Source organism: Scyliorhinus canicula, chromosome 16 (assembly GCF_902713615.1).
Source record: "Scyliorhinus canicula chromosome 16, sScyCan1.1, whole genome shotgun sequence".
Classification (NCBI taxonomy): domain Eukaryota; kingdom Metazoa; phylum Chordata; class Chondrichthyes; order Carcharhiniformes; family Scyliorhinidae; genus Scyliorhinus; species Scyliorhinus canicula.
The window spans coordinates 29,733,569-29,760,569 of record NC_052161.1 but is presented as its reverse complement, the minus strand read 5'-3'; the positions used below and the strand labels follow the sequence as shown (position 1 = coordinate 29,760,569).

At 42.7% G+C, this 27,001-nt stretch overlaps 1 protein-coding gene and 1 pseudogene across 3 annotated transcripts in view; both read right to left on the bottom strand.

Moving 5' to 3' along the window:
• Positions 1-27,001, bottom strand: part of inpp5f (inositol polyphosphate-5-phosphatase F) — a 260,938-nt gene that overhangs the window by 20,222 nt on the left and 213,715 nt on the right. For 2 of the 3 annotated variants that reach the window (XM_038821340.1, XM_038821338.1), the window contains 6 exons: positions 26,518-26,697; positions 21,411-21,478; positions 16,607-16,731; positions 13,937-14,014; positions 11,272-11,392; positions 2,492-2,620 (listed from right to left, as the gene is read on the bottom strand). In XM_038821340.1, coding sequence (XP_038677268.1) covers positions 2,492-2,620; positions 11,272-11,392; positions 13,937-14,014; positions 16,607-16,731; positions 21,411-21,478; positions 26,518-26,697 — 701 coding nt within the window. The remainder of the gene's footprint in view (positions 1-2,491; positions 2,621-11,271; positions 11,393-13,936; positions 14,015-16,606; positions 16,732-21,410; positions 21,479-26,517; positions 26,698-27,001) is intronic. The other variant, XM_038821339.1, reaches the window with a different exon arrangement.
• LOC119979293 lies at positions 9,040-11,225 on the bottom strand (annotated as a pseudogene).

The window sequence follows — 27,001 nt, the reverse complement described above, 5'->3', positions numbered from 1 at the left end:
CAAGCTAACCACTCTCAACATTGGTTTTCCAACTGGCACCTCAAGGATTGACATAAGGAAAACGCCCCCAAGGGGAATATCAAAGTGCAATCACTTATCGCAAATATCATATACTTGAAAACAAGGAATTTACAGGTCTATGGGGAATAAGACCAGTTGGATAACTTTTTCAAAAAGTTGGCACAGATATGATGGGCTAACTGGTCGTCTCCCATACAATAATCCCTTTTCTAATGCTCGATGAGAACATGGTATTGCAAGATCAGCTGGGGACAAATGACAGATGTGTTTGGGGGGCCAGAAAGTCAGGTGGTTAAGTAGCAAAATGATTGGAATTGGCTGGAATGCTCGAGAATGTACTACTAATAATCTCCTAACGAGTTTCCCTGGCAACTTTGACGGAGGAGTCTTTAGAATACAGATTCTAAAGACTGGTTTTGATGTCGCTCAATCTTCTCCGTAGCAAACACCATGTCTTCCTATGATTCTGTGTATTACAATCCCAGACCACACCCCAACAGTGAATAGTATACTGGACCGAAACCCCAATATTTTAGTTTATTTTAAGACTGTGTGGAAAGAATGATTCGCTCCAGGAGTGATTACATGGCGCCCGGGGGGGGAGATGGACGGGCTTTGGTATTTCTGAAACAAAACTTTATTACAGATATAATATTAAATTTTTAACTTCATGTGTGAAAAGAATGGCTTACAATCATCCTTGAACACAACTATACAACTTCCCATTAAACAACAAGAAAAGAAACCATACAGCTCTTAATCCATCTTAAAATCTGCATTTGAATAATACTTGTTATAAAACGGATTTGGCTCCGGTTGGAACCCCTTCAGGCTCTGACTGAATATATTCAAATAGCTGCTTCAGCTATTTGTTTCAGCCTCTTCCTCGCCTTCAAGCAAGAATGATGTGCTTTAAAATATCAGTCTTTTTTTAAAAATATCCTACTTGGAAAGAATTGTGGACTCAGAATCAAGCAGATCAGAACTCAGCTCGTCTCATCTCAAAGCTTCTCCAACCTCAATGCCTCTCTGCCCTGCTGAGCTCCACCCAGCAATGACCTCATTTCCCCAAACTGATAAACACATTACGGCTGCAAGCGGCAAAAGCACATTAACTCCTCAGGGACCACCCCAGGTCAATTTCACCTGCTATTTACCAAAAGCAAAACAAAACCCTTTTTAAAAACATGACCATTGCAGGCAAACACACTATACCCCCAGATTTTTAGCTCTCAACTCGTCCCAATATTTAGAAACCAAACTTCTCCAATCGTCACACCCAGACAGTACCTTTGAACAGCCAGAAGAAGAAAAACATGGAAAGAAACGGTGATACCCGGTACCTGAAGTCTGCACAGGAGGATACAGCAACGCTCCTTCAGACCGTAGAATTTTGCCTCCAAAGCCCAACAAGTTGCCAGAGTAATTGCAGTAGTCAATGAAGAGGCATTGCTGCAGTAATGCTCCATCGATGTGTTGGCAATTGAAAGTAGCGCCATGTGTCATAGGAGCAACGGCTACACTAAGAGACGGTCAATGCTGAAGGGCTGTTTCCTAGAACTACCAGCATTGGTCTCAGGATTAAGGGTCAGCCATTTAGTACAGAGATGAAGAGAAGTTTTTAACTCGAGGGTTGTGAACCTTCAGAATTTTACCTCAGAGATCTATGAACATTCAGTCACGGAGCATATTCAAGACAGAGATTTCTGGATTTGTGGACACTAAGGGGCATGGGGGTCAGGCAGGAAAGTGGAACTGAGCTAGATGATCACCCATGTTCTTATTGGACGTGGAGCAGGCTCGAAAGGCCATAGAGCCTATTCCTGCACCAAGTTATTTCTTGCACCAAAAGCTACCTTAATACTCCTCGGAACAGCAATAGGAGGCAGAGTTTCACATGATGAAAAAGATTACAATGCCCCTGAAAATCAGGCATCAATCTGCAGGATTCATCATAGCTATTCATCCTGTTTGAATGTAGATGGAGCAGAATAGTCAATGCTCAGGAAATTCTGGATGTCATATACTTTTTTTTAAAAAAACATTTAATTAAGGGGCAACTTAGCGTGGCCAATCCACCTACCCGGTTGAGGAGAGAAAGAGGAATCCCTGGGAATATCGTTCTGGGTTTTTAAAAATAGTTTTGCAGAGGTTACAAGAGGTTTTAACTAATGTTTTTGGACTAATGATTAGCGTAACCCTGGAGGAACCATCAACGTCAGCAATTTAGAATCACTTTTTGGGTAGTTCCCAGCACAGCACAATTGCCCAGAAGTTCGCACATCTGGGTAGTTGATGTGCAAACCCTTACCTGGGAACATCCGAAGGGGATGCCCTTTGGGGTTTCCCCCGCCCCACAAATCTGATCTTGGGGAGGCTGGATGTTACAGCCCATTGTATTAAAACCAGCACGACAGCTGCTTCCTGATAGAGAGGAGGAATGACTAAAATGGTGTGTTTTTTTTTAAACCTTTAATGCAGCCGTTCCAGCGTACTGCCTGCTGATGGCATCTCCATTGTTGGCCCACATGATCTGGTAAATCCGATAGCATTTTTGAGGCAGGGGTTGTTCAGGAGGCATGACCCCCAGTTTCTTCAGCTGAAAGAGAACAGTTGAGAAAAACATCAGAATCTGCTAATTATTTGCATCTTTGCATGGTACTAACATATGTCATAAGTCAACAGTGTGCAACATTTTAAACTCTACTGCAGTACAATCAAAGATCTGCTATCAAGGGTAACGTCAGGGGGTGGTAGCTGCAATAAAATGGCAAAGCGCTATTTACTATGAAACATGCAAATATTCTCAATCGAATAGGCAGAATGAAAGAAATAAAATGCACCCATACAACTTGTCTTCAATATGTCCTGAAGGTGTCTGGGCAGCATGGTGGTGCAATGGTTAGCACTGCTGTCTCACGGCGCCGAGGTCCCAGGTTCAATCCCGGCTCTGGGTCACTGTCCGTGTGGAGTTTGCACATTCTCCCCATGTTTACGTGGGTTTCGTCTCCACAACCCAAAGATGGGCAGGGTAGGTGGATTGGCCGTGCTTAGACAGAACTTTGTGCCCTTCTTCAAACAGCTTGAGAGATTTTTGTAACTCAAATAGGCAAATGGTCTTAATTTAACAACTGTTTTGGAGGATAGTATGGTGACAGTACAGTCCTCCAATTTCACCATCCAAGTGTGTCCTTAAATCGTGTCAAGTCCTGGAGTTCAGCCTGAAGCCACAACCTTCTAATTCAGGTGAGGGGGCCATGAATTAAGCCAAATTGACAAGACTAAGAATGGACCAGCCTTCTCCACTGATCATGTAGTCGCAGAACCCCACCTCACAGCCCTGTGAAGCCCCCCTTCAATTGCCCATCAAGGGCCCTCAATAAGAAGGGCCCTCAATAAGAAGGGCCCTCAATAAGAAGGGCCCTCAATAAGAAGGGCCCTCAATAAGAAGGGCCCTCAATAAGAAGGGCCCTCAATAAGAAGGGCCCTCAATAAGAAGGGCCCTCAATAAGAAGGGCCCTCAATAAGAAGGGCCCTCAATAAGAAGGGCCCTCAATAAGAAGGGCCCTCAATAAGAAGGGCCCTCAATAAGAAGGGCCCTCAATAAGAAGGGCCCTCTTTCACACCAAAGTGAGCCTATCCATCTCTCTATTTTCTCCATTTGAAGAGTCAATGCAGTCAGTCATTCACAGTGAGTCCATAGTTCATGCCAATCTAGGCTTATATTGGGCAATTTAGTGGTCGGCCCACACCCACCCTGAAAGAAGCTGTAAGTGGCTATTTTGTCCCCAGTCAATCCGCTGAAGGATAGCCGGAAGCTAGGAATGTCAATCCATGAGCCAGAAACGGATCCCAATGTATCATTCATGTGGCCACAACTTTTAATTAGGAAAACTGAATTTATTCGGTGTAGTGAAAAGGAAAAAAATGTCGAAGTAACATAAAACCATGCAATTTTACAAAACAAAAAGTTGTCAAATTCTATTCAACAAATGTGCAATTTATTTTTGACTGCTAAATTAACAGACTGTGCTGCAAAGCCAATTGCTAGTGCTGGTGACACAGTCTTTAACTTAATCAAATGTGAATAAAACCTACAATTAAAAAATAATTTACAGTGTCAATAATTACCCTGTGTCAATTTCTCTAGTAACAATACTCATTTGTAATTAAGACTTTAAAGCTCCCTGCCTCTCACAGCTGAGATATGGCATCTCCTTCTGCGATTGCATTTTTCCCACCTGATCCTCCCCATTTCCCTTCCACACACCCCCACCTCCATCCTCATTGCACACCACGAGGCCACGGTTTTACAGAGAATGCATACAGTGCAGGATGTGGCCATTCGGCCCATCAGGTCTGCACCGACCCTATGAAAGAGCACCCCACCGAGGCCCAAACCCCCTCCCTATTCCCCGTCACCCCACTTCTTGGTCCTTTTCCTATATTTTAATTAGGATCTGCTGGTTAAAACAATTGTGAATTCAATTGTGAATGCTGTGTCCCAATCTACAGTAGGAGACACTCACTTATCAGACACTAATTTATGATACTGCACAGGTTAGAGATAGGAAATGATTTGCTCCGTCCAAGATTAACTTTCAAACTACAATTACTTTCCCAACCAACCTTTGGTAATCCACAATGCCCAATTCTAATCGTGCTTCAAGATGAATGACATGCCTGGGAGAAAAGAAATGGTCAATCTACATGTCACAGATGTGATATTACCTGTGAACTTACTGTATCTTCAAGGACATTTTAAATCCCAAAGCCACATCTTAAATGTGATCAAAATATGAAGTGCATCTCCTTTGAATCTTAACCAGATTTATTAGGATATTAAATATGGGATTTTGGTGTCGCTGACGAGGCCAGCATTTATTTCCCACCCCTAATTGCCCTCGAGAAGGTGGTGGTGAGCTGCCTTTTTGAAACCACTTAAATTCCTATGGCATAGGAACATCCAGTGCTGTTCAAGAGGTGAGGTTAAGAATGTGTAACTAGGATTGAACCCATAGCCATCTAATCAAACCATCTATGTTGATAGGAACATTGACAGGTACATTCAAAGTTTCTATTAACTTGAACTTAACATTGGATCATTCAACATCTGCCTTCTGCATTTTTCAGAATATCCCCCACGCATTTTAATCACACAATTCTGCTGAAGATCAGAAGTGCCTTCTACAAAGCCCCAATATTAGTGATTGGCAGGTGAGGTGTTATTTGGTTGGTTTTACTCCATTGTGGCACCTCTGTAGCACAATGTGTTCTCAGGCCTTAAAATTAGCAACTGTGGTGAAATCAATGAAAACTTGACTGGATACCAGTGCAATGAATGCAACTGCATTTTCAGAACTTGTATACTTCTCCTTTAAAACTTGACTTGGGCACTAAATACCACTTTCCATCTTGCGGGTTGATTCAGTTTTGAAACAGACAACACACAAGAAATCGAAAGCAACTTTTGGGCACAACTTAAGAGTCAAATGACTGCAATGGGACCGTAACGCAGTTCTGGGAAGTCAGTGATGGTCGATATCTCGAGTTTCATAGAATACATAGAACAGTACAGCACAGAACAGGCCCTTCGGCCCTCAATGTTGTGCCGAGCCATGATCACCCTACTCAAACCCACGTATCCACCCTATACCCGTAACCCAACAACCCCCCCCCCCCCCCCCCCCCTCCCCCACCTTACTTTTTAGGACTCTACGGGCAATTTATCATGGCCAATCCACCTAACCCGCACATCTTTGGACTGTGGGAGGAAACCGGAGCACCCGGAGGAAACCCACGCACACACGGGGACGACATGCAGACACCGCACAGACAGTGACCCAGCCGGGAATCGAACCTGGGACCCTGGAGCTGTGAAGCATTTATGCTAACCACCATGCTACCGTGCTGCCCACCATTCCCACCATGGAATTCACGTTCCACTCACACGACAAGCAATCTCATGCGATTTTCCTCACAATCTAAGCACAACCCTTTTTCATCTGGTACTTTGAGCACTACAGAAAAGTATAATAAATGTTAAAATTGGTCCAGATAAACTACCCTGCAACCACAGTCCTTCAATAACCTCACTCACTTATTCTCCAAGGTTGTTGGTAGCCATATGCACTCAAATTTGAGACAACCTAACGTTAAATAGTCAAGCTATTAAAGACTAACATACTGTAGTCAGTCTGACTTCACATCATTGACACATTTGTATAATTAATAAACTAAGTTAGTAAATTGTACTGAACATAAATTGAGCCATAGAAAATCTTAATTTTCGTATGTATTCGTGGGATGATGCGTGAAGTTTGGAGCAAGTTGTTGAGATTTGAAGCTGGCATCTCCAAGTGCCCAATACTGTGATGTAGCTTTCAGAGCGAACACACGCAGTGACCTCGAGTTACAGCTGGGACAGATACGCACATTTAGGCTTCAGCGAGTCTAGCTTGGCAGTAAACTGAAGCCAAAGCTACAAAATTAAAGCAAATTACTGCGGATGCTAGAATCGGAAATTAAAGAGAAAATGCTGGAAAATCTGAGACGGTCTGGCAGCATCTGCAGGGAGAGAAAATAGTTCATGTTTTGATTCCAGATGACCCTTTGCCAAAGCTACAATGCTAATTGGCCAGGAATTGGCCAAGGACGAGATGTTCCAAGGATCGCCGGTTAAGGGATATATGCCAAGGCTAGATTGTTTATAGGTGTACTAGGAGTGCTTTTGCATTAGTTTAAGAGTTGCAAATATTGTTTGTTGTGTTGACACAGACGCACATTCTCGGGTTCAATGTTGCAAGGTCACCTGCAACAGAATGGTATAAAAATAGGGGTTCCTTACTAAATACTTTGCACATGCCAAGGGTCAGCATTTGTTACAGGACACTTATTCGGGGACCATTGTTGGGGAGAGTAAGGAGTGGACACCCACTAGGAAGTTATTATTTACATAGGACATAGCCAGGTAATAGGAAATGATCAAAGTTGGGGGCTGCTATAGTGGAGAAAGTAACTGTCACAGAATTGAGGATTGTCATTGGAATCCAGTATTAGAGATCAGTGATTCACTGTTAAAAGTCTAGCTTGGGAGAATCAGTGGTAAAATCCATCATTTTGGGAAAGCTAATCTTCATGAGGAAGCAGATTTCACGCAAGAGAGCAAACATTCAGTAGCAGGCAGCTGTGAAGTGTGTAGCTTCAGCAGTTAAGGTGGACTGGAAGCTTCAGCATGTTAAGGCAGACTGGGAAGTTGCAGGTTGAAAAAGGATCTTCTAGGTTTGAAGTCTTAAAGCTGTGATGCAATTTGTATGTGGATGGTGGATGGCACAGTCAGTTGCCTGGAGTGCTGCCATATGGATTCAAAAACTTAACTCTTTCTGTCTCCACAGATGCTGCCAAACTTGCTAAGTCTTTGCAGCACTTTCAGTTTTTAGTTCGGATTTCCAGCACCCGCTATGTTTTGCTTTTACCAAAATAAATTGGCTGGTCATTTATGTTATTGCTGTTTGTGGGATTCTTTAATGGCCAAATTGGCCGTCACGTTTCTCTACATTACGCCAAGGCATCACGTCTTACACCAGGACTATATGTTGAAAGTACTTATTTGGCTATATGGACCAGTGAGATCATCTGGGTTATGAAAGGCACCAGCTAAACGTTTCCTTCTCATCCTTTTCACACAGCTCCAGCCAAGCGATCAATACTGTGAACCGATAATCCAAATAAGAACTGGGATTGCAGGTTTTGCACTTCAATCTTATTGAAATACACTTTCGAACACAACAAATTCCCTGGAAAATGCCACTTGCATCCCTTTTAATTAGCAATACAAGGGACAATTTGAGGAAGACGGTCAAAAGCTCCATATTATTAATAAACATGATGCAAGCAGCTATTGAAATCCAGGCTCGATTCAAGCACGGAATTAGACATGCAACTAGGCAGCTGAAAAATAAATTAAGAGTTCTCAAAAATCCTCCATGGTAATCTGATTATCGGGTAGCTGATTTTGTAACTTCTTGCTGGCACTTAATATGCAAGTAATTAAATATTTATTGTGTTGATATCAGACTTTGAAGCAATTCACTAGACTGGGGACTTTGTTTTCTGTTCCTCCCCTTCCAATGTCTGATACAATTGAACACAACGGCAAATTCTTAATCTTCTTGATGGGCAACATCTGGGAATGTGATGATGCCAGTGTAGATTTGTTGCATAAACAAGGAATCAGAGTAGAGTGGAGGTGGAATTACGCTGACATCCACAACGTAATCAAAATCCCTTGCAGGCCCAGAACAGAGCACAACCATCATATAACTACAAGACTACGTTGTTTAAAAGATGTTAATATGTTAAACTGTGAAAATTACAAATGCTTCAATAAAACATTTTTTAAAACAACAACTACAAGACTATAAGGAGAGGATCGGGTATCACAAGCCCAAGGAAATGTCAGGCTTCAGACCTCAAACCCATGGTCTCCACAGAAAATTAAGAAAAGAGCAAAGAGTAAGGAGAAAAGACCAGAGCTACCAAATCCCATCCGCTGATTCCCAGGTCCAAGGGCCTCTCGGACCATTAAGCAACGGCACATCTCCTCGGGGAAAACAAAAAAAAAACCATGAGTCCAGAGGCTGAAAAGGATATCAAATGCCAGCCAAAGGGGGAATCCCGTCCCAAAGAGTAGTGGGCCATCAGGGCACCCTCAAAAGGATGCATGCCCCAAGAGGGAGGGCCAGCCCACCACCTCCCCGACAACCATGAACACGCAGGCAAAAGGAGTAGGGTGACCATAAAATCATTCATCAAACAGACCCACGCATTATGGATCAAAGGGCCTTTTCTGTGCTGTACGCCTCTATGACTATCAAAATGTAGCTGGAAGAGGTTGCAACAAAACTGCAGCAATTTTAAGAACAAGAGATAGATGACGAGCGGGGTGGGGGTATTGTAGGGTAGGGTTGAAGCTGACAGAGATCTGGGATGTGGCCTTTGATGAATTTTATAAACAGATTTGGGCTTTAAGATTAAGGCATTTCTGAGGCAGTAGCTAATGTAGGTTAGCGCGCATAGAGGTGATCAGATGACTGGAACTTGCCATGAGTTACGACATAGGCAGCAGAATTCTGGATAGCCTCAGGTGTAGAAAGGTAAAAAATGGGAAGCCAGTGAGGACTCCAATGTAATTGCTAAGGTTAGAAGTTACAAAGGCACAAGTTAGAGATTCAGCAGATGGCCAGAGGCAGTGACAGAGTCGGGCAATATTACACAGGTGGAAATGGGAAGTCCTGGTGACTTCACAGAAAAAAGTGGCCAGAAACTCATCTCGTTGTCAAATGAAACCAAAGCTTCTGTTCAAAGGGCACAGATACGAAATGTCAATTTGGTTCCTCTCAGCATAAACCCTGCCAGACATTTTCTTGTTTTCTTATCCAAGATTAGAGGACAGTTGCGGCTCAGCCTCAAGAGTTGCCATGGATAAGGATGTTGAGTCATTGGCTAGAAAGTGCTGTTTATGGAAGGGACAGAAGGCAAAGGCTCCAGTCCTCCCAATATTTAGTTGGAGGAAATTTCTTCTCATTCAGTTCTGCATGTCGGTCAAGCAGTTGCTTGACAGGGTAGATGGGGTAGGTGATGAGAGAATGTTTTCCTTGTCCGTGGAATTTACAATGCAGGGTCACAGCAAGAGATTGACCATTCAGAGCTGTGATCAGGAGAATTCTTCTCACTCGATGGGATGTGAATCTTTGGAATTCTCCACTTGAGAAAGCTGTGGATGCTTCATCCCTTTAACATATTCAAAACCGAGGTTCAATGCCAACCACAATTTTGTTACAAAGTGCAAGATGAAATGACCATGTGGAAGTTGCTCTCAGATTATAGATCAGTTAATTTTTTTTTTTTAAACAGAAAATGAAAGCATCTTGCACCATAACCACTTGTGCGAAACTCCCCACCAGGAGAAAAATCTACTGTTAGAACCAAAATACTACAAATGCATTTTCACCTGCTTTCCTCTTCAAAACTCATTAAATCAAAGATTCAGCTACTCAATAGCCTCAACACAACATTAGTGTTCATTTTACATTGTTGGTTTCAGTTAAACACGAGCACTTTCTCCACAGCTACAGGTTCATTTGATGTTAGGATTGTGGACGACAAATTCAGCGAGCTTATTTTCATTATCGTCCATCTCGGTCCCCAAAAGTGTCAATTGTGCCTTCTTTTCAATGCATTTCCCAACACCAGCCTGGATTACATCTTGATCTGATTCGCTTTCCTCCTTTGTGTAAGACAGACCTTTGCATCCTCTACTTCAAACTCAGATCTTGAATCCAATATATTCAGGCTTTTCCCGAAGCTGCTGTTATTTTATTAACAGGTAGAAGAATCAAAGTTAAGAGCTGCTCTAGTGGGGATCAGCCGTTTCCTGGCACCGAAAGCTCTAATAAAGGCTCTCAATATGGAGGCAAACATATTGTAGAGAGCGGGGGAGGGAGTGAAGGAGGATCGGACGAAGGAAATGGAGGGGGAAAAGAGCGACATTCATCAGTTGCAATGGATACACTAGTTATACAAATTGCCATGAAGCTAATCAAACACTTAACAAACAGAACATAAAGAGTTCATAACATAAAGAGTAGGCCATTTGGCCCCTCAAGCCTGCTCCACCTATCAATACAATAATAGCTGATTTGATGGTGGCCTTAAATCCACTTCCCATGCCTGTCTGCCTGAAAAAAATCCTTCTCCTGGTGGCAACCTGTATTTTGACAGGTCGGATGCTGAATTTAGCTGCAATGTAATGACATCTCTGAAGAATTGCCAACTAATGTGTAATTATTGCAAGTTTGTCAAGTGATGACTTACAACGTAGGCGAACAGTGAATATGGAAAGCGGATAGTTTGAATTTTAATGACAAAATGTGTTTTTCTAAAAACAGATCAGGATAAATTAACACTTCATTTGCCGGACCATATTTTGTTTCTGCAAAAGACAAAGTCACCTGAAACTTTGCACCTTACGATCTGATGGTTAGATCCAAGTATTTCCTTCTAAAATCACGATGCATACTTTAGTCTGACAAATATGGTACTTTTCATTGCAACATTAGACAATAATTGCCACATTTTGTGAGGGAGGAGTGGAGAGAAGAGAAATATTGAAGGTAATGTTAAACATCAAGTCGGTGAGACACACAAAAATATCGTGTCCTAGTCTCAAGTCTCTGAACCACAGATTACCTGATGTTCCATGACCACACGAGCAATTGCAGCTTGAACCACATTCGTCCGATCCAAGCAATCCATGCAGTTCACCCTGAAGATCCCTTCCTGTTTGCAAATCTCCCCTGCCTGGTCAACCCTGCATTCAATCAAAACAAAAAAAAAGTTTGCTTTTCCTGCGAGCACGCCTGCAGCGGGTTATGTTAATACCACATCCGGACAAATGGGAAAACAATGCCTACTTTAAAAGTGAACCTGCCAGCATTTGTAGGGAATCGATCCTCTGCCAAGCATTCTGCGCCAGACGATTGTGTGGTAACATTCTTTTCACCGGTCGGGAATGCCAACATTTCCTGTTTCCACGGTGCAGAATGAGGGAAGCAAGCTGCTGGCTCAGAAACTGCCAGCTTACAAAAAAAAGAACTGCTTTACTTCACAGTGGAAATTGTGTGTGGGAGTGCTGCTTCAGAGTTGAAAGGCACAAGCGGCCTACAGGGATTCTATTGTCCCCTTAAAATGTAGAAGGAGAAGCTTTTTAATGGCGGATAAAAGGTTGCACGTTTTTTCGCAAGCGGTCTGAGTTAATGATGAACTGTAAAATTGGACACCTCGGCAGATCTCTGTTCAGCCCTACAGACCCAAAATCTGAAGCGAGGACAAGTCAGCTCAGTGATGCAGTCGTCCCTCAGTGGTGTCATTTCAATCCTCTAATTGCCAGACTGGCCCATCCTCATTTATTTGGATCTCTGTGCAAAATGTGCACAAAGTACAGAATAGTCCAACATTGGCGAGGCCTAGTCATTTTTTTAGCTAAGTCTGACAATGGGCAGCTATACCAATAAGTGTGCAGATGTAACCTTGTATATTTAGACTTTTTCTTCAAAATAATTATTGTCATTTTAATAGTTAATTAGAACATTTGCATCGCCAACTCCACTTTCTTTAAAATATAAAAAGTGAGCTCGATACACACTAATGTCATTCATGCCGCATTCCGGGCAGCATGGTGGCGCAGTGGGTTAGCCCTGCTGCCTCACGGCGCCAAGGTCCCAGGTTCGATCCCGGCTCTGGGTCACTGTGTGTGGAGTTTGCACATTCTCCCCGTGTTTGCGTGGGTTTCGCCCCCACAACCCAAAAATGTGCAGGGTAGGTCAATTGGCCACGCTAAATTGCCCCTTAATTGGAGAAAATGAATTGGGTATTCAAAATTTAAAAAAAAAAAAATTCATGCCGCATTCCTGCAGTTGTGTCTTTTTTTAAATTTTAGAGTATCCAATTATTTTTTTCCAATTGAGGGGCAATTTAGCGTGGCCAATCCACCTATCCTGCACATCATTGTGCTGTGGGGGGCAAAACCCACGCAAACACGGCTAGAATGTGCAAACACTACACGGATAGTGACCCAGAGCCAGGATCGAACCTGGGACCTCGGCGCCGTGAGGCAACCGTGCTAACCACTTGCACCACTGTGCTGCCCCCTAGTTTGGGTTCATATTCATCGCGCAAGAGTCAAAAAATTTACCACTTGCACTGGGCACCCAATGGCAGCTCTCAGCACTCCGAGGCCAGGTGCAACATGAGATAAATAAAAGTGCAACATTACTAAAATAAATACTTCCATCCTAGTCTCAAAAAGACCGCTCATAGCTACAAGGTAAATTTTTCAGATTACCACTCCAGCCTCACCTGAAGCATTTAGACTTTTGTTTGGGAATTATATGTCAAACATCCACAAAACAGGTTTGAAACGGCCCAAACTCATTGTATGTAGAACATTTATAGATGGAAAAAGGCAACTTCCATCCCATCAAATGGGCTGGATTTGAACCCAGGTTTTTTTAAAAAAAAACACAATTGTGTAACACTGTATAAAATTAGATGCTTCTTCCTGAATGTTTCATCATTACTTTTCCTGTTCAGCCCCTTGCAGGGCTCACCACTTCCAGAAAAAGAGGATTGGCAACAGATATGGTCATGTAGGTAAAGATAAAGCCGCCATAGTCCCAGATTACCATAGGCTGCTTTCCCCTTTGAGGGGAGGATTGCCACGCCTCAGGCGAGGGGAAAGGTTGAGAAGGCGGGGCCTTCATGAATTACCTCAGTCAGTACAGGAATTGAACCAATGCTACTGGCCTCGCTCTGCATCAAGAACCAGCTGTCTAGCCAACTGAGCAAGACTCACTTCCTGTCCGGGCCTGCAAAGCGCTTAACTTCCCAATAACATGCAGATTTGGGGGGGGGGGGAATAAACGGCAAGCATCGCAGTGCTGATTCCTATCTTTGCCCTGTCACTCCTACATACAGATACAATGAAAAATTGAAAAAAAAAAATCATAGTGCAAAGTATAAAACAAATGGATATTAATGAACTATGGCAACAAAGTCAATAGCTCATGCAGGAAATTCTAGAAGAGCAGGGCAGCTTCGATGACAAATTTAGGCCATTACAGGCATCCAATAACGTGCTGAGAATTGCTGTCCCTCAACACATCCCATAAATGATAATTAGTTACATCTGACAAGCCTTAACAGCTTTGTCTAATCAGTGCAAACGAGGAAGAGAATACGTTCATCACATTGCAGAACTTTGACAGTCGGTCAGTCTTTGGTTTTGTGAACTTTTCATTACAAGGACACTTACTATTCCACAAAATCATCAAAGGTAGTAAATGGAGATACTAACCAGCCCCACTTCATGTCCAAGATGATATCAGAGATAGCATCCGTCAGAGTCCGCACATTTTCGAACTTCATTCCCCGACTAGAAAGTAAGCAAGCAGCCACTTCAGTTCTTCTGATATTTTAACTCAAATAACTTTAAAATATCAACATCATGACCCAACTGATGGAATTATTTTCTTAGCTTACTCACTTTTTAAAAAAAAAAAGTGATCTTTCCAGGGAACGGCAGTCACACAAGACTAATGCAAGGTACCCTTATTGCAGTCATGATATATAAAAGGTATTTGCAGGGTATTTCAAAGATGGTGGTGATAGAATGAGTCCGGAGTAGTTTGATAACTCTACAGAAATGCAAATCTGAGAGAATGCCAAAGCATACAGCCAGCCCACATACACTGTATATAATTCTAATGGATCCAAGGTGTCTCAACTACTGCAAGTTAGAATGAAAATGATGGAAGGGCAGGAGAATACAAAGATAGCTTGTTGATGTTTTCAGCAAGTTAAAATGGATTCAAACATCCAGCATTGCAGGAAGTTCCTTCCTTGGTCCTCACAATTTTCCACTGCACAGGAAACACACATTTAAGCAGCAACCCACATTTTGAATTGTGCAGTAATTCTGCTTTTCCAGCCAAATAAAAGAAAAGCTGGCAGCACGACAAATATCTGAAACATGAAAATGAATTTGTTACTGAACAATGGTCCAGTTCGGACCGCTGGGAACTGAATTCCATGTGGATCTGCACGCCGAAACGCAACAGCTATGCCTCCAATAAACTCATGATGTGGAGATGCCGGCGTTGGACTGGGGTGAGCACAGTAAGAAGTCTTACAACACCAGGTTAAAGTCCAACAGGTTTGTTTCAAACACGAGCTTTCGGAGCACGGCTCCTTCTTCAGGTTCACCTGAAGAAGGAGCCGTGCTCCGAAAGCTCGTGTTTGAAACAAACCTGTTGGACTTTAACCTGGTGTTGTAAGACTTCTTACTGTCCAATAAACTCAACCAGCTTAAGCTGCCTGACAGGCTCCAATGCAAGCTGGCCCAGGGACAGGCCACTGCTAGCCCCAGTGTTGACGCCAATAAACCTATAAAATCTGAGGTGGGACAATCAAAGAAAAAGAGCACTTCAGTTACAAGGAGACAACAGGCAACTCAATGGATGCTGCGGGGTAGCTAATAAACTGTTACATTAAATTTTTTACCATTAGCAGTAAAATGAATTGGATTAGTGCGGGCTGCAGAATGGGGTCAGCCTGATAAATCGCACATCTTTTCTGGTCCTGCATTCCTACTGAGGGAATTGGTATTGGATAGAATCAAACATGCCTTTTGTCCTTGTGTACTTGCCTCAATGCAGCTAAACGAAAAGCAAAATCAGTGCTACAGAAATGTAAGCATAGGGTTAATTTTAAAAGCAGAGTCGTGTACAACTCTCACTGGCACTGAGCATTCACTCCATTGTTGCATGTCGCGCCACTGATAATCACAGTCCAACTCTAGGCAGTTTCTTATACTTAGTTTTGGTAAGTCACTTATCTCAGTGGTACTCATATTAAATTCTTAAACACAAGTAGCCCCAGAAATGCCTCATGTTAGATCATTGTTCAGTAACTGCAACTCACCCCACCCACCCCAAGCGGTTGCCACTTACAAAAATATTTATGTTACATCCTGGTGACTGCTAATCCAAAATGACAATTTCCATTATTTGTTTAAAAATTAAGACAAACATTTGAAAAAAAACCCTGGTGTCATCCAAAACAATTATTATTGTGCGACATTCATTTACTCTAGTGTTGGGACTGAAAATTATTTCTCATGTTTGAGGATGACATTCGCAGACAAAACAAATTGCTTTTCCACTACTGACAAAGAGCAAAATGGAAAACACCGTTTTCCACCTCACCCATTCCCAAAATAGATTCTGAGTCTATTCAGCAAATTGAAACCACATTGACTGATTAGGCAGCTGCCTAAGCAACAACTGTCTAAATACCAGCTCTGCTGATTTTCAACTGGAGACATGAACAGATACTGAATTCTAACAGTTCACAAGGCATTCTGCTGATGTGTGATCTTTGGTTTCAATCTTGCCTTCACTTTCCCCTGAATCCGAGTCTGTGCCACAAAAGCATTTCCATAACACCAGAAATCACGTACATTGTGCAATGTTGGCAACAACAACAAAAAAAAAAAAAAAAAAAAATCACACGGTTTTGACTCTTCTGCTCATGAATTTTATTTTGGAAAAATAATTTTGAAGCAAAATGATGTTTTCACATTATACATCAAGAACCAATCCTCCTCAAATAATTAAAAATGATTAAACTAGAGGAAGTCACAGTATCTTAAGAGCTGAAGAAAAGCCAGATAGTCCAACGGGGAAAGGAGGACACCTGGGGCCTAATCAACCACACAGGCGGAGGAGCGGAGAACAAAAGTATAATGTCAGATTTATTTGCATAAGATGGGGGGGGGGGGGGGGGGGGGGGGGGGGGGGAGAGAACACCATGCCTGATAGTGAATTGCACATCACACATCAGCCTGATCATTAGCTGCATTTACATTGCATTTAAATGTATGTGTTCCCAAAGCCTATTTTAAGCTGGTGAACATACATGTAAAGACCTTCAGTCACAATCTACAGGCAGAGACTTTGGTTCTTACCAGTGCTCATGGAAGTCAAAGGTCACGTAGGTAAGGCTTGGGTTGTTGTAGAGCAGAACTTGTCGAAGAAAGGCATCTCCAATTATTTTCTCCCTTCCAGTCTGATCTACTAGGCTGACAATAACCTATCAAGATTGAACAAACATGAATTGAATGCAAAAAAAAATCTTCAAATCACCTATAGAAGACTGAAATCCCATTTAGTACCAAGAAACCAGTCCACAAAACGATTAGCAGGTTATTGAGTCTGTTGGTGGACATAGCTGCCTAGGCCTGAAGGTCTGGAATACCATCCCCAAATTTCTCTATCCCTCCACCCGGTCTTTACTTTTTGAAAAATTTCTCTCCCTGTGATCAAGTCTTGGATCTCCTGCCCTATCATCTTGTGAGTCAATGTCCAATTTTGTGTGATAATCGATCCCATGAAGTGCACTGGGATATTTTAAAAGGCATTAAAAGAAAGGCAAATTGTTGCTGCTTCACAGCACACAAATGCCAGAGCAACACATTTACAAGGCTAATTCAGCCATACTAACGATTCCAAAGATCTCTGGATGAACACAGTTGCCAGATCACAACTTGCAATCAGAATTTCAGTTCTGTTACACTGGCATGTCTGTTGAGGATTATACTTCCGGATTTTTTGGGGTGGGGGGGGGGGCATTATGAAGCTTAACAAATTTAAAACAAGTCAACATTAGATGCAGGTGCAACAGAAGCAATGAAATACTCAATTAATCAACCAAAGCAAAATAAGGCGATAAACTAATATGTTGAAAACTGTAAACATGCAAGATCACAATAGGCTAAAATAATGTGGATCATTGGACCATTAGAAGGTGACAGATATGGATTGTTGATTAAATAGTCTGCATACACCCACATACAATGTAGGATAGAGGGCACAACTTCCAAACAGATCAAGTCCTATTTCACGGGAGGCGCAGTGGTGAGCACTGCTACCTCACGGCTCCGAAGACCCAGGTTCGATCCCAACCCCGGGTCACTGTCCATGTGGGGTCTGCACATTCTCCATGTCCGCCTGGGTCTCACCCCCCACACAACCCAAAAGATGTACAGGGTAGGTAGATTGGCCATGCTAAAGTGCCCCTTAATTGGAAAAAAAAGAATTGGGTACTCTAATAAATCTATTTTTTTTTTTAAGTCCTATTTCACATTTTAGTGAAAGAAACAAACATTCAAAGAACTAATTTCAATCAACCGATGATCATTGGTATTCTTACACTGAACAAGCCAACATCTGTGATGTGTACAATCCACATTGTTTATGAAGTATTAAGTACAGGATCGCACATCAATACTTCAACAGGTTTTGTCAAAAACGAGTGCAAAAAGAGTTGCTCCATGTGGAAAATTCTTGATCTAAAGCTCATCAATAACATGTCACTCCCTAAACACCTCAGTGGCCACTTGAAGAGCAGGGCTGGCAGCCAGTACACTGGCCAACTTTTTGATGAAATGGCACCCAATTTAGAATGCGAAAGAGATTATTTGCATGACTCCAAAGACACTTAGGCCCATAACTTCCTTATGGCGAGTGTGTTTGCGAGGTGTGTGCATGCATGCAGGGTATCCCATGCAAGGCTCAATCTGGGTGTTGAAACAGGTACTCTGGAATTAAAATTAATTTTTTCCTCCAGCTCTTGCAGAGTAACCATTCGGGTAAAACTGACAGAACCATCCAAGTGATTTAAATGATTTCTGTTGGATCTTCTCAGGCCAATGCAACTGCCATGGGGAAGTTAGCACGTCTGAACAACTGCCGGGTAAACTCCTAATTGGGAACTTCCGAGGGGGATTCCCCAGATCATTGGAATATCTCCTAAATGTGACCTTGAGGAACCAGGACGTTATACACCATGATTATAGTCACATTGAGGAAACCTGCAGCTGTACTGGAATAATTGTTAGAGTTCAACAAAGAGCAGCCTTTGTTAATACTGCTTACTTGTGCTATTTTTAAAAAGTGTTGAGGAATAAAAGGTCTTCATAAGGATTTAAAAAAAAATTATTTTACAGGATGTGGGTGTCGCTGGCAAGGCCAGCATTTATTATCCATCCCTAGTTGCCCTTCATAAAATGGTGGTGAGCTGCCTTCTTCAATCACTGTGGTGCCTTTCGTGTAGGTACATCCATAGTGCTATTGGGGGGGGAAGAAGAGTCCAGGATTTTGGTTCAGCTACAGTGAAGGAACAGGGATATATTTCCAAGCCGTATGAAGAGAGATGGAACAGTTTAGGCCTATACTCTCTAGCGTTGGAGGTCCACATGATAAAATCTGTGGATAAAGTTGACGTGGAGCTTCCTCTTGTGGAGCATTCTAGAATGGAGGTCATTGTCATAGGATAAGAGGTAGCAAATTTAAAACAGTTGAGTAGAAACTACTTCTCCCAAAGTGCAGTAGATGCTGGGACAGCAAGTAAATTTATGGAGGAGTTACAGATTGTTAATTGGTATGGGCTGAAGCATTATGGAAAACAAGCAGGACATGCGTATATGTAAAAAATATGGCTGGTTCAGTTTCTGGTCAATGGAAGCCCCCAGTATGTTGATAGTGGAAGATTCAGCGATGGTAATGCCGTTGAATGTCAACAGGCAATGACTAAATCCTCTTGTTGGATTTGATCAGTGCCTGGCACTTGTGACAGTGTCACATGCCAATTGTCAGCCCAAGACTCGACATTGTCCAGGTCTTGCTGCATTTGGACATGGACTTCATTATTGGAGTTGAGAATGGTGTTGAACATTGTGCAATCATCTACAAACATCCCCACTTCTGACCTTATGATGGAAGGAAGGTCATTGAAGTAGTACCTGAAGATGGTTGGACCTCGGACACTACACTGAGGAAATCCTGCAGTGATGTCCTAGAGATGAGATGATTGACCTCTAACCACTACAACCATCTTCCTTTGTGCCAGGTATCACTCCAACCAGTTTTAGGTGTGCCTGGTGGTGCTCCTGGCATTCCTTCCTGTACTCTTTGTTGCATAAATAGTGGAAGAGTGGCAAGAGGAATAAGGCTAATTAGGAACCAAAAATGGGATTTACACATGTTGGCAAGGGGCATGGCTGATGCATTAAATGAATATTTTGCATTGGTCTTTATTAAGGTGACAGAGCAGTCAGTCCCAACACGTGAAGCATTTAAGTTGAGGTTGTATTGGATTGTCTGTCTGTACTTTAAAAAACACAAGAAACAAAGACCAGATAAGGTACCAGAGGTGCATCCAAGGATACAGAGGGAAGTGAGAGCAGACATTAGAGGCACATGCCGTAATTTCCCAATCTCCTTTAGATTTGGGTGGTGCCCGAGGATTGGAGAACAGCAAATGTTAAAAAAAGTGTCCCAAGGTAAGCATAGAAACTACAGTTTGTCATGTTAATCTAATGGTGGGGAAGGTTTCAGAATCAATAATTCAACACAAAATTAAGAGTCACTCGGGTAAACACAGATTTATGAAGAAAAGCCAGCACATATTTTTCAGGGCCAAATCATGTTGAACTAGCTTGGAGATTTTTGATCAGGTAATGGAGAGCGTTGATGAGGACAATGCTGTTGATGTGATTCACAGGAACTTCCAAAAGGCATTTGATGCAGTGCTGCACAACAGACATGTGAACAAAGTTCGAGCACATGGAATAAAAGGGATACGGGTAACATGGAAATGAAATTGACAGAGTGACAGGAAACAGTAGCTATGAAAGCAGTTTGTCAGACTAGAGGAACGTTTAGTGTAGTCCCCCTTGGGTCGATCTTGGGACTCCTGCTCTTGCTGATATATATGAAAGTCCTGGACCTTAGGTGCACAGGGCACAATTTCCAAATTGGGGATATTACAAAACTTGGAAGTATTGTGAACCACGAGGAGAATCATGCAGAAGTTCAAACGATCAGATAGGTTGGTGGAATGGGCAGACAAGTGGCAGATGAAATTTAATGCAAAGAAGTGTGAAGTGATTAATTGTGCTTTATAGAACACGGAGAGACGATATAAAATAAAAAGGTACAATTCTAAAGGGTGCAGGGGCAGAGGGCCTTGGTGTACATAAGCATAAATTATTCATCATGACAGGAGAGCAGTTAATTAAGCATGCATCATCCTGGGCTCAAGCAAGGACGTGATGTTAAACCTCTATAAAACACTGGTGCAACCTCAACTAAGTATTTCATCCCATTCTGGGGCCACACTCTGATGTGAAGGCATCAGAGAGGGTGCAGAAAAGATTCACAAGAATGGTTCCAGGGATTAGGAACTTCAGTCATTTGGAGACATTGGAGGAGTTGGGACCGTTTTCCTTGGAGACGGTGGAGAGGTGACATTAACGTCATTATGGTCTGGAATGCACTGCCTGACAGTGTGGTGGAGGCAGGGTTAATTGAGTCTTTCAAAACGCAATAGGATCACTACAATCTGCAAAGGAGAGAAATGCAGGGCTCGGAGAAAAGGCTGTGGGAAAAGGGAGTGGTTCAAGCCGAATTGCTCTTTCCGAGGGCTATGGCAGACCTGATGTGCCAAATGGTCTCCTTCTGTGCTGTACCCATTCTAGAGTTCTATTCTACAATATATGGATTGCATCAAGCTCAGTGGATATAATAAAACATTGCAGATACCAAAACACAGAAGCTAACCCAAAAACTACAGCCAGCCTAAAAATGGAAGCGTTAGAATTAGATGAATCTTGTGACTGCTCAGTATACAAAGAACAATACAGCACACGGACCTGAAATCCAATGAGTTCTAATAATATCGATCGTGGGGGCAAAACATGAGAAACTCACCTGTTTCTTATAAATTTTCAGCTGTTCCTCAAAGTGTTCTGCAAACTTGCTGGTTGTCTCCTCCTCAGCTGCACAAATCAAACCATTTTAATTACAAAAAGCAGCAGACACTGGAACAGCCTGTAGACAACATTATCCATCCACAGCATAGGGCAATAAAGTCAGTAATTATTTAAGTAATCGAAAATCAACTTTTGCAGAAACATTCCCAACTATTTCTTTACCTCAGTTGGAAACATTTCAATTTGGCAGCATAGCCCGAAGCTTCCATAGCACAGCCAGGATTTTCTTTCCTGCCAACAGGATCTCTGGCCTCGCATCTCACGTGGGTAGGTTCCCTGACACGGCAGCCGGCAAGGAACTCAAACAGCCATTGACTTGGACCGGGGGGGGGTCCAATATTCTTGGAGCAGCAGACCACCTGACTCCAAAAAGGTTTGGAGATTGAAACTCAAGGCAAGGTAATTAAAGGATTGTTGAGTTATGGACAGGGTTACTTTTTCTAAAGAAAAGGTAGTAAAAGGGGAGCACGGTGGCCTAGTGGTTAGCACAGCTGCCTCACGGCGCTGAGGCCCCAGGTTCAAATCCCGACTCTGGGTCACTGTCCGTGTGGAGTTTGCACATTTTCCCTGGGTCTGCGTGGGTCTCGCCCCCACAAGCCAAAAATGTGCAGAGTAGGTGGATTAGCCACACTAAATTGCCCCTTAATTGGAAAAAATAATTGGGTAATCTAAATTTTTTTTTAAAAAAGGTAGTAAAATGGTTCAGTTGTGCATTGAAGCCCGCAGGATAGATTTACAACAACAACAACAAAAATCCCACATCAAGTAGCTTTAGGATAGCACAGTAATTGGCGTTCCAGTGCCAAGCACTGTGACAACAAATTGTCCGCGGCGAAACAACAATTGCAAAGTAGGCAAGAGTGACATTTTCTCAGCTGAAGTCCCTTCTCCCTCCAAGCTTTGTGTCCAACGTCTGTAGGCAAATGAGATTTTAATATCCGCCTGCCAGTGCTCAGTTAGGAGCTGCTCAATGGGGCATTTCACCAACTGACAGCTCCGTCTGTCCTGATTCTGTACATCTCCAGCCAACTGCTCCCTCAAAATGAGGCAAGCAAAGTGAGCGGTGTCTGTGCTCAGTACCTCTTAGATATAGCAGCAGCTACAAAGAGAAGACTAGCCTTTTCTTACTGCTCCCCCATGCAGTGTAGCACCATTTGTTCAGAACATAAAGCGGATTAATACTTTCGTTCAAGCAGTTCAAATCAGTAAACTGCAAAAAGATTTTCCGTTTTATTGTCTCTCCCAAGTCAGCCTTCAAAATAATATTTGCTCATACGTTATCAGCACTTGTTGAGACATTGCCTTTCACTAGAGAACTATCGCAACAATCAAAACTGCAGGACCTCACAATATATGAACAGCTGCTGTGGTTTGACTGTTTTAGAATTTAACGGCAAACAGTGGCTCATCTCATTTACACACGCTGAGCTTTTCATTCAGCGTCAATATTGGACTCCGGAGTCTCTCAATTCTGACAAGCTTTCCATGAGAAAAGAGTAGAAGCAGCATCCACACTGCTTGTGGATGTTGAACCAGCTGCTGTGGAATTGCCAAGTTGCCAGGAGAATACTTGCTCCAGGGTATTTGGCCAGCCAGCCAGGCACAGCAAACCAAACCACGGTGTACATGGTTTGGCAAAAGCAAAATACCATCAAAACAAGTGAAAGTACTGCAAGAATATTCACAAACACCGCACTCATGCAAGAGTGCGATCAGGACATGTCAGGTAGGGCACAGGAGAGATGCTTCGTACTTTTTAAACGATTATTCAAGGGTGAGCACGGTGGTGCAGTGGGTTAGCCCTGCTGCCTCACGGCGCTGAGGTCCCAGGTTCGATCCCGGCTCTGGGTCACTGTCCGTGTGGAGTTTGCACATTCTCCCCATGTTTGCGTGGGTTTCGCCCCCACAAACCAAAGATGTGCAGGATAGGTGGAATCACCACGCTAAATTGCCCCTTAATTGGAAAAAATGAATTGGGTACTCAAAATTTATTAAAAAACGAAAATGTTTTAAAGATTATTCAGCTCACTCCGAGAGGTGTTAACGGACATGGTAACGGCTTCTGGGGGGGTCGGGGAGCGAGAAACAACACACAAAGTGCATTGGTCTTGGGCAAATTCGATTAATATTGATTATAAAATAAACGAGCAGGTCGATTTAACAACAGTTTTTCCAAAAGAGATCAGGTGTGAGTAATGGCGTCAGAGGACCAAAGGAAGGTACAAAGAGATTACTATTAACATGGGCAAAAGGGGCGGCACGGTGGCTAGCATTGCTGCCTACGGCGCTGAGGACCCGGGTTCGAATCCCAGCCCAGGGTCACTGTTTGTGTGGAGTTTGCACATTCTCCCCGTGTCTGCGTGGGTTTCACCCCCACAACCCAAAGATATGCAGGTTAGGTGGATTGGCCACGTTAAATTGCCCCTTAATTGGAAAAAATGAATTGGATATTCTAAATTTATTTTTTAAAAATGGGCAAATAAGCAGATGGTATCGGTAATTATAATGTGGTGGGTTTTGGCTAGCTAAACAAAAATAAACACTTACAGCGCAAGTGGCTCAGAACGGTAGAAAAGCAGAGGGGCCTGCAGGTTAAAAGTCAGGAAAGCTGCCGAGAAAATCCTATTTTTTTAAAATCATGAGATAAAGAACGCAAAAATTAAAACGTAATCGATTAAGAAATGCAACATTGTCAACCACACTATAGAAAGGATCTTGGGGCTTTAGGGAAGGTACTGGGTTGCTTTCTAGAATGGATTGGATATTGTTTATGTCACACGTACCAAGGTACAGTGAAAAGTATTTTTCTGTGAGCGGCTCAACAGATCATTAAGTACATGAAAAGAAAAGGAAATAAAAGAAAATACATAATAGGGCAACACAAGGTACACAATGTGACGACGTAACACCAGCATCGGGTGAAGCATACAGGGCTGTAGTGTTAATGAGGTCAGTCCATGTGAAGAAATACAAGAGCAACGGTGGACTTGGAAAATTGTTTTTTATTCATTTGAACAGAGGTGGGAGATAATAGGATGGGACATAGATAAGGTAGACAGGAAGGATCTTTTCCCTTTAGTAGAGGGGTCAATAACCATAAGGCATAGATTTGAGATAAGGGGCAGGAGGTTTAGAGGGAATTTGAGGATGATGGGAATCTGGAACTCAATATCCAAAAGGATGGTAGAGGCAGGAACCCGTACAACATTTCAGAAGCACTTGAATGATCACTTGAAACGCCATAGTGTACAAGGCTACAATCAAGTGCTGGAAAATGGGATCAGAATAGATTAGGTGCTGGATGGCTGGTGCAGACATAAGTTCAAAAGTTCATAAGATATAGGAGCAGAATAACGTCTGCTCCACCATTCGATCATGGCTGATCTCATCCTGGCCTTAACGTCACCATTGTAGCCACCTGGGGTGGCCACTGCCCAACACAAAATGGAAGATTGCAAGGAATGCAGGGAAAATGGACATGTTGTAAAGCAAACAGCTTGCAAAACGATTGTATTTTGGGACGACTGCAGAAACCAGTTTTGACTGTTGCAGAAACCAGACAGCACTGTGAAAAGAAACCAGTTAACATACTAATGAGGCGATACCGGGCGATCCCCAGATACAATGGAAGCAAGTTAAACACAAATCGATACATTCTATGGAAGGCCAGACCCTTTGGAGCCAGAGAAGCCCAAAACAATAAGTCCCAAGAACCGCCCCAGCGACCGAGGAACTGCCCCATGATTGGGAGGTTCAAACATAATCGATTGGGAAGAGACCCAATCGATTCCAAGCAGGTAAGGGAGTCCGCCCAAAGGGGCGCGGACCCCCTGGGACCTATAAAAGAAAGGTCCCACACATGGTTCAATCTCCTGTCTCCTACTCCAGCCTTCGGACGGCAGCCACCAACAAGTAAGTGCCTCCCAACGACCGCTACCAGAGATTGGCACTCCTGAACCCCTTTTTAATTGATACCAACCTGAAGTCTGCAGACCAGAGCAGAGCAAGAGGCCTTGTTCCCTGACCCAGCAGTTCCTTCGAGAGAAGTATTAGTTGTTTAGCGGTAGGAGTAAATTTAATCCTTTTAGCGTGTGCATGGGTAGTTATTATAATTGTATTATAATAAATTCTAGTTGTTTGGACTTACTAATTGGTGTACGGTTTTATTGCTTTGAACTTCACCTTGAAGCTTGCGGCGGTGTCTTAACGGCACCTGGCAACTCCAGAGCTTAGAACAAGAAACAGAGCCAAATTGAGTGTTAAGCACACTCACCCAGAACGAGCCACACCATCCTGCCTGTTCTCCATAACCCTTCAACTCTTTGCCAATTAAAAATCTGTCTAACTCCTTAAATTTACTCACTGGCTGTAAAATGCTCAACGCATCCTGTGGTTGTGAACAGCGCCATTTCAATACAAGTCATACATTCCCAAATGGATATGGAAAGGAAGAAAGTGGTTGACAGAACATGGGAATGGGTTGGGGAAAGGTGATTAGAGCTACTTGCTTGTATGAAGGGTATATATGGTGGCACAGATTGGTGAAGTCAAATGGTCGGGGTGCCATGTTGCACACCAGTTCCTCATACTGTAGTGATAGTCAATTGGAAGGTGCAATTTGAGAGGCTGTATCATTCTATTCCACAGTGTCTAGTATTCATTACAAGGCATTAAAATGGTGATGAATACTCAAACTAGGGTAAATTTAATTAACATTGGTCTGATTCCCATCTAAAGATGCACTAATAGTGGATGCACAAGCTAACAAACCCAATTGTACAAAGGTCACGGAAATAAATGCAAATGAAACTTGATGCCAATAAAATGATCGAAACATTTTGTTGTCCCACATTTTGTTCAACCAATGGAATCCATCCATTGCAATCATTCTTATACATAAAGGGAAAGATATACGTTATGGTAATCATTTGATGATCCAATTTACCAAATAAATTGGTTCCTTCAGTGATGGTAGCATTGCTCTGTTGAACAGTTCCAATTTGCCATCACTTGTAAGTGTAGAGATCCACTTTTCCCCCACTTACCTTTGTCCAACCGTGGCCGAGGATTATACCGATACCCAATCTGACTCCAAAACACCGGTACGGATCCACGTGCGAGGACAAACGAGAGCGTGTGGTTATGGACATGGATTAACTGCTCTGTCTCCACGTAATTCGCCACATTCCCATTTTCATCCACACCTCGCCGCTTGTAACGCATACCTGCAAAAATTCAAAGAAGACGTGACACGAGTTGGCTATGCTTTATTCACATGCAACAAGTACAGGAAATCCAGTTGGTTCTATGCTGACCTCAACAATGCCTTAACCCCAGGCGCCCAGAAAAAAAATAACAATGAGAATTAAAACACGGTATCAAAGTCTGCAATTATTACGATGTCACTTTTCTCAGTGTGGATATTTTTTTTAAACTTGAAATTTACATCTATCCTGATCGGTCAGAAACTAAACTCCTATCCCCCTGATGTGCATGGCACTGACATATACAGTGCCTTGAGTAATGTCA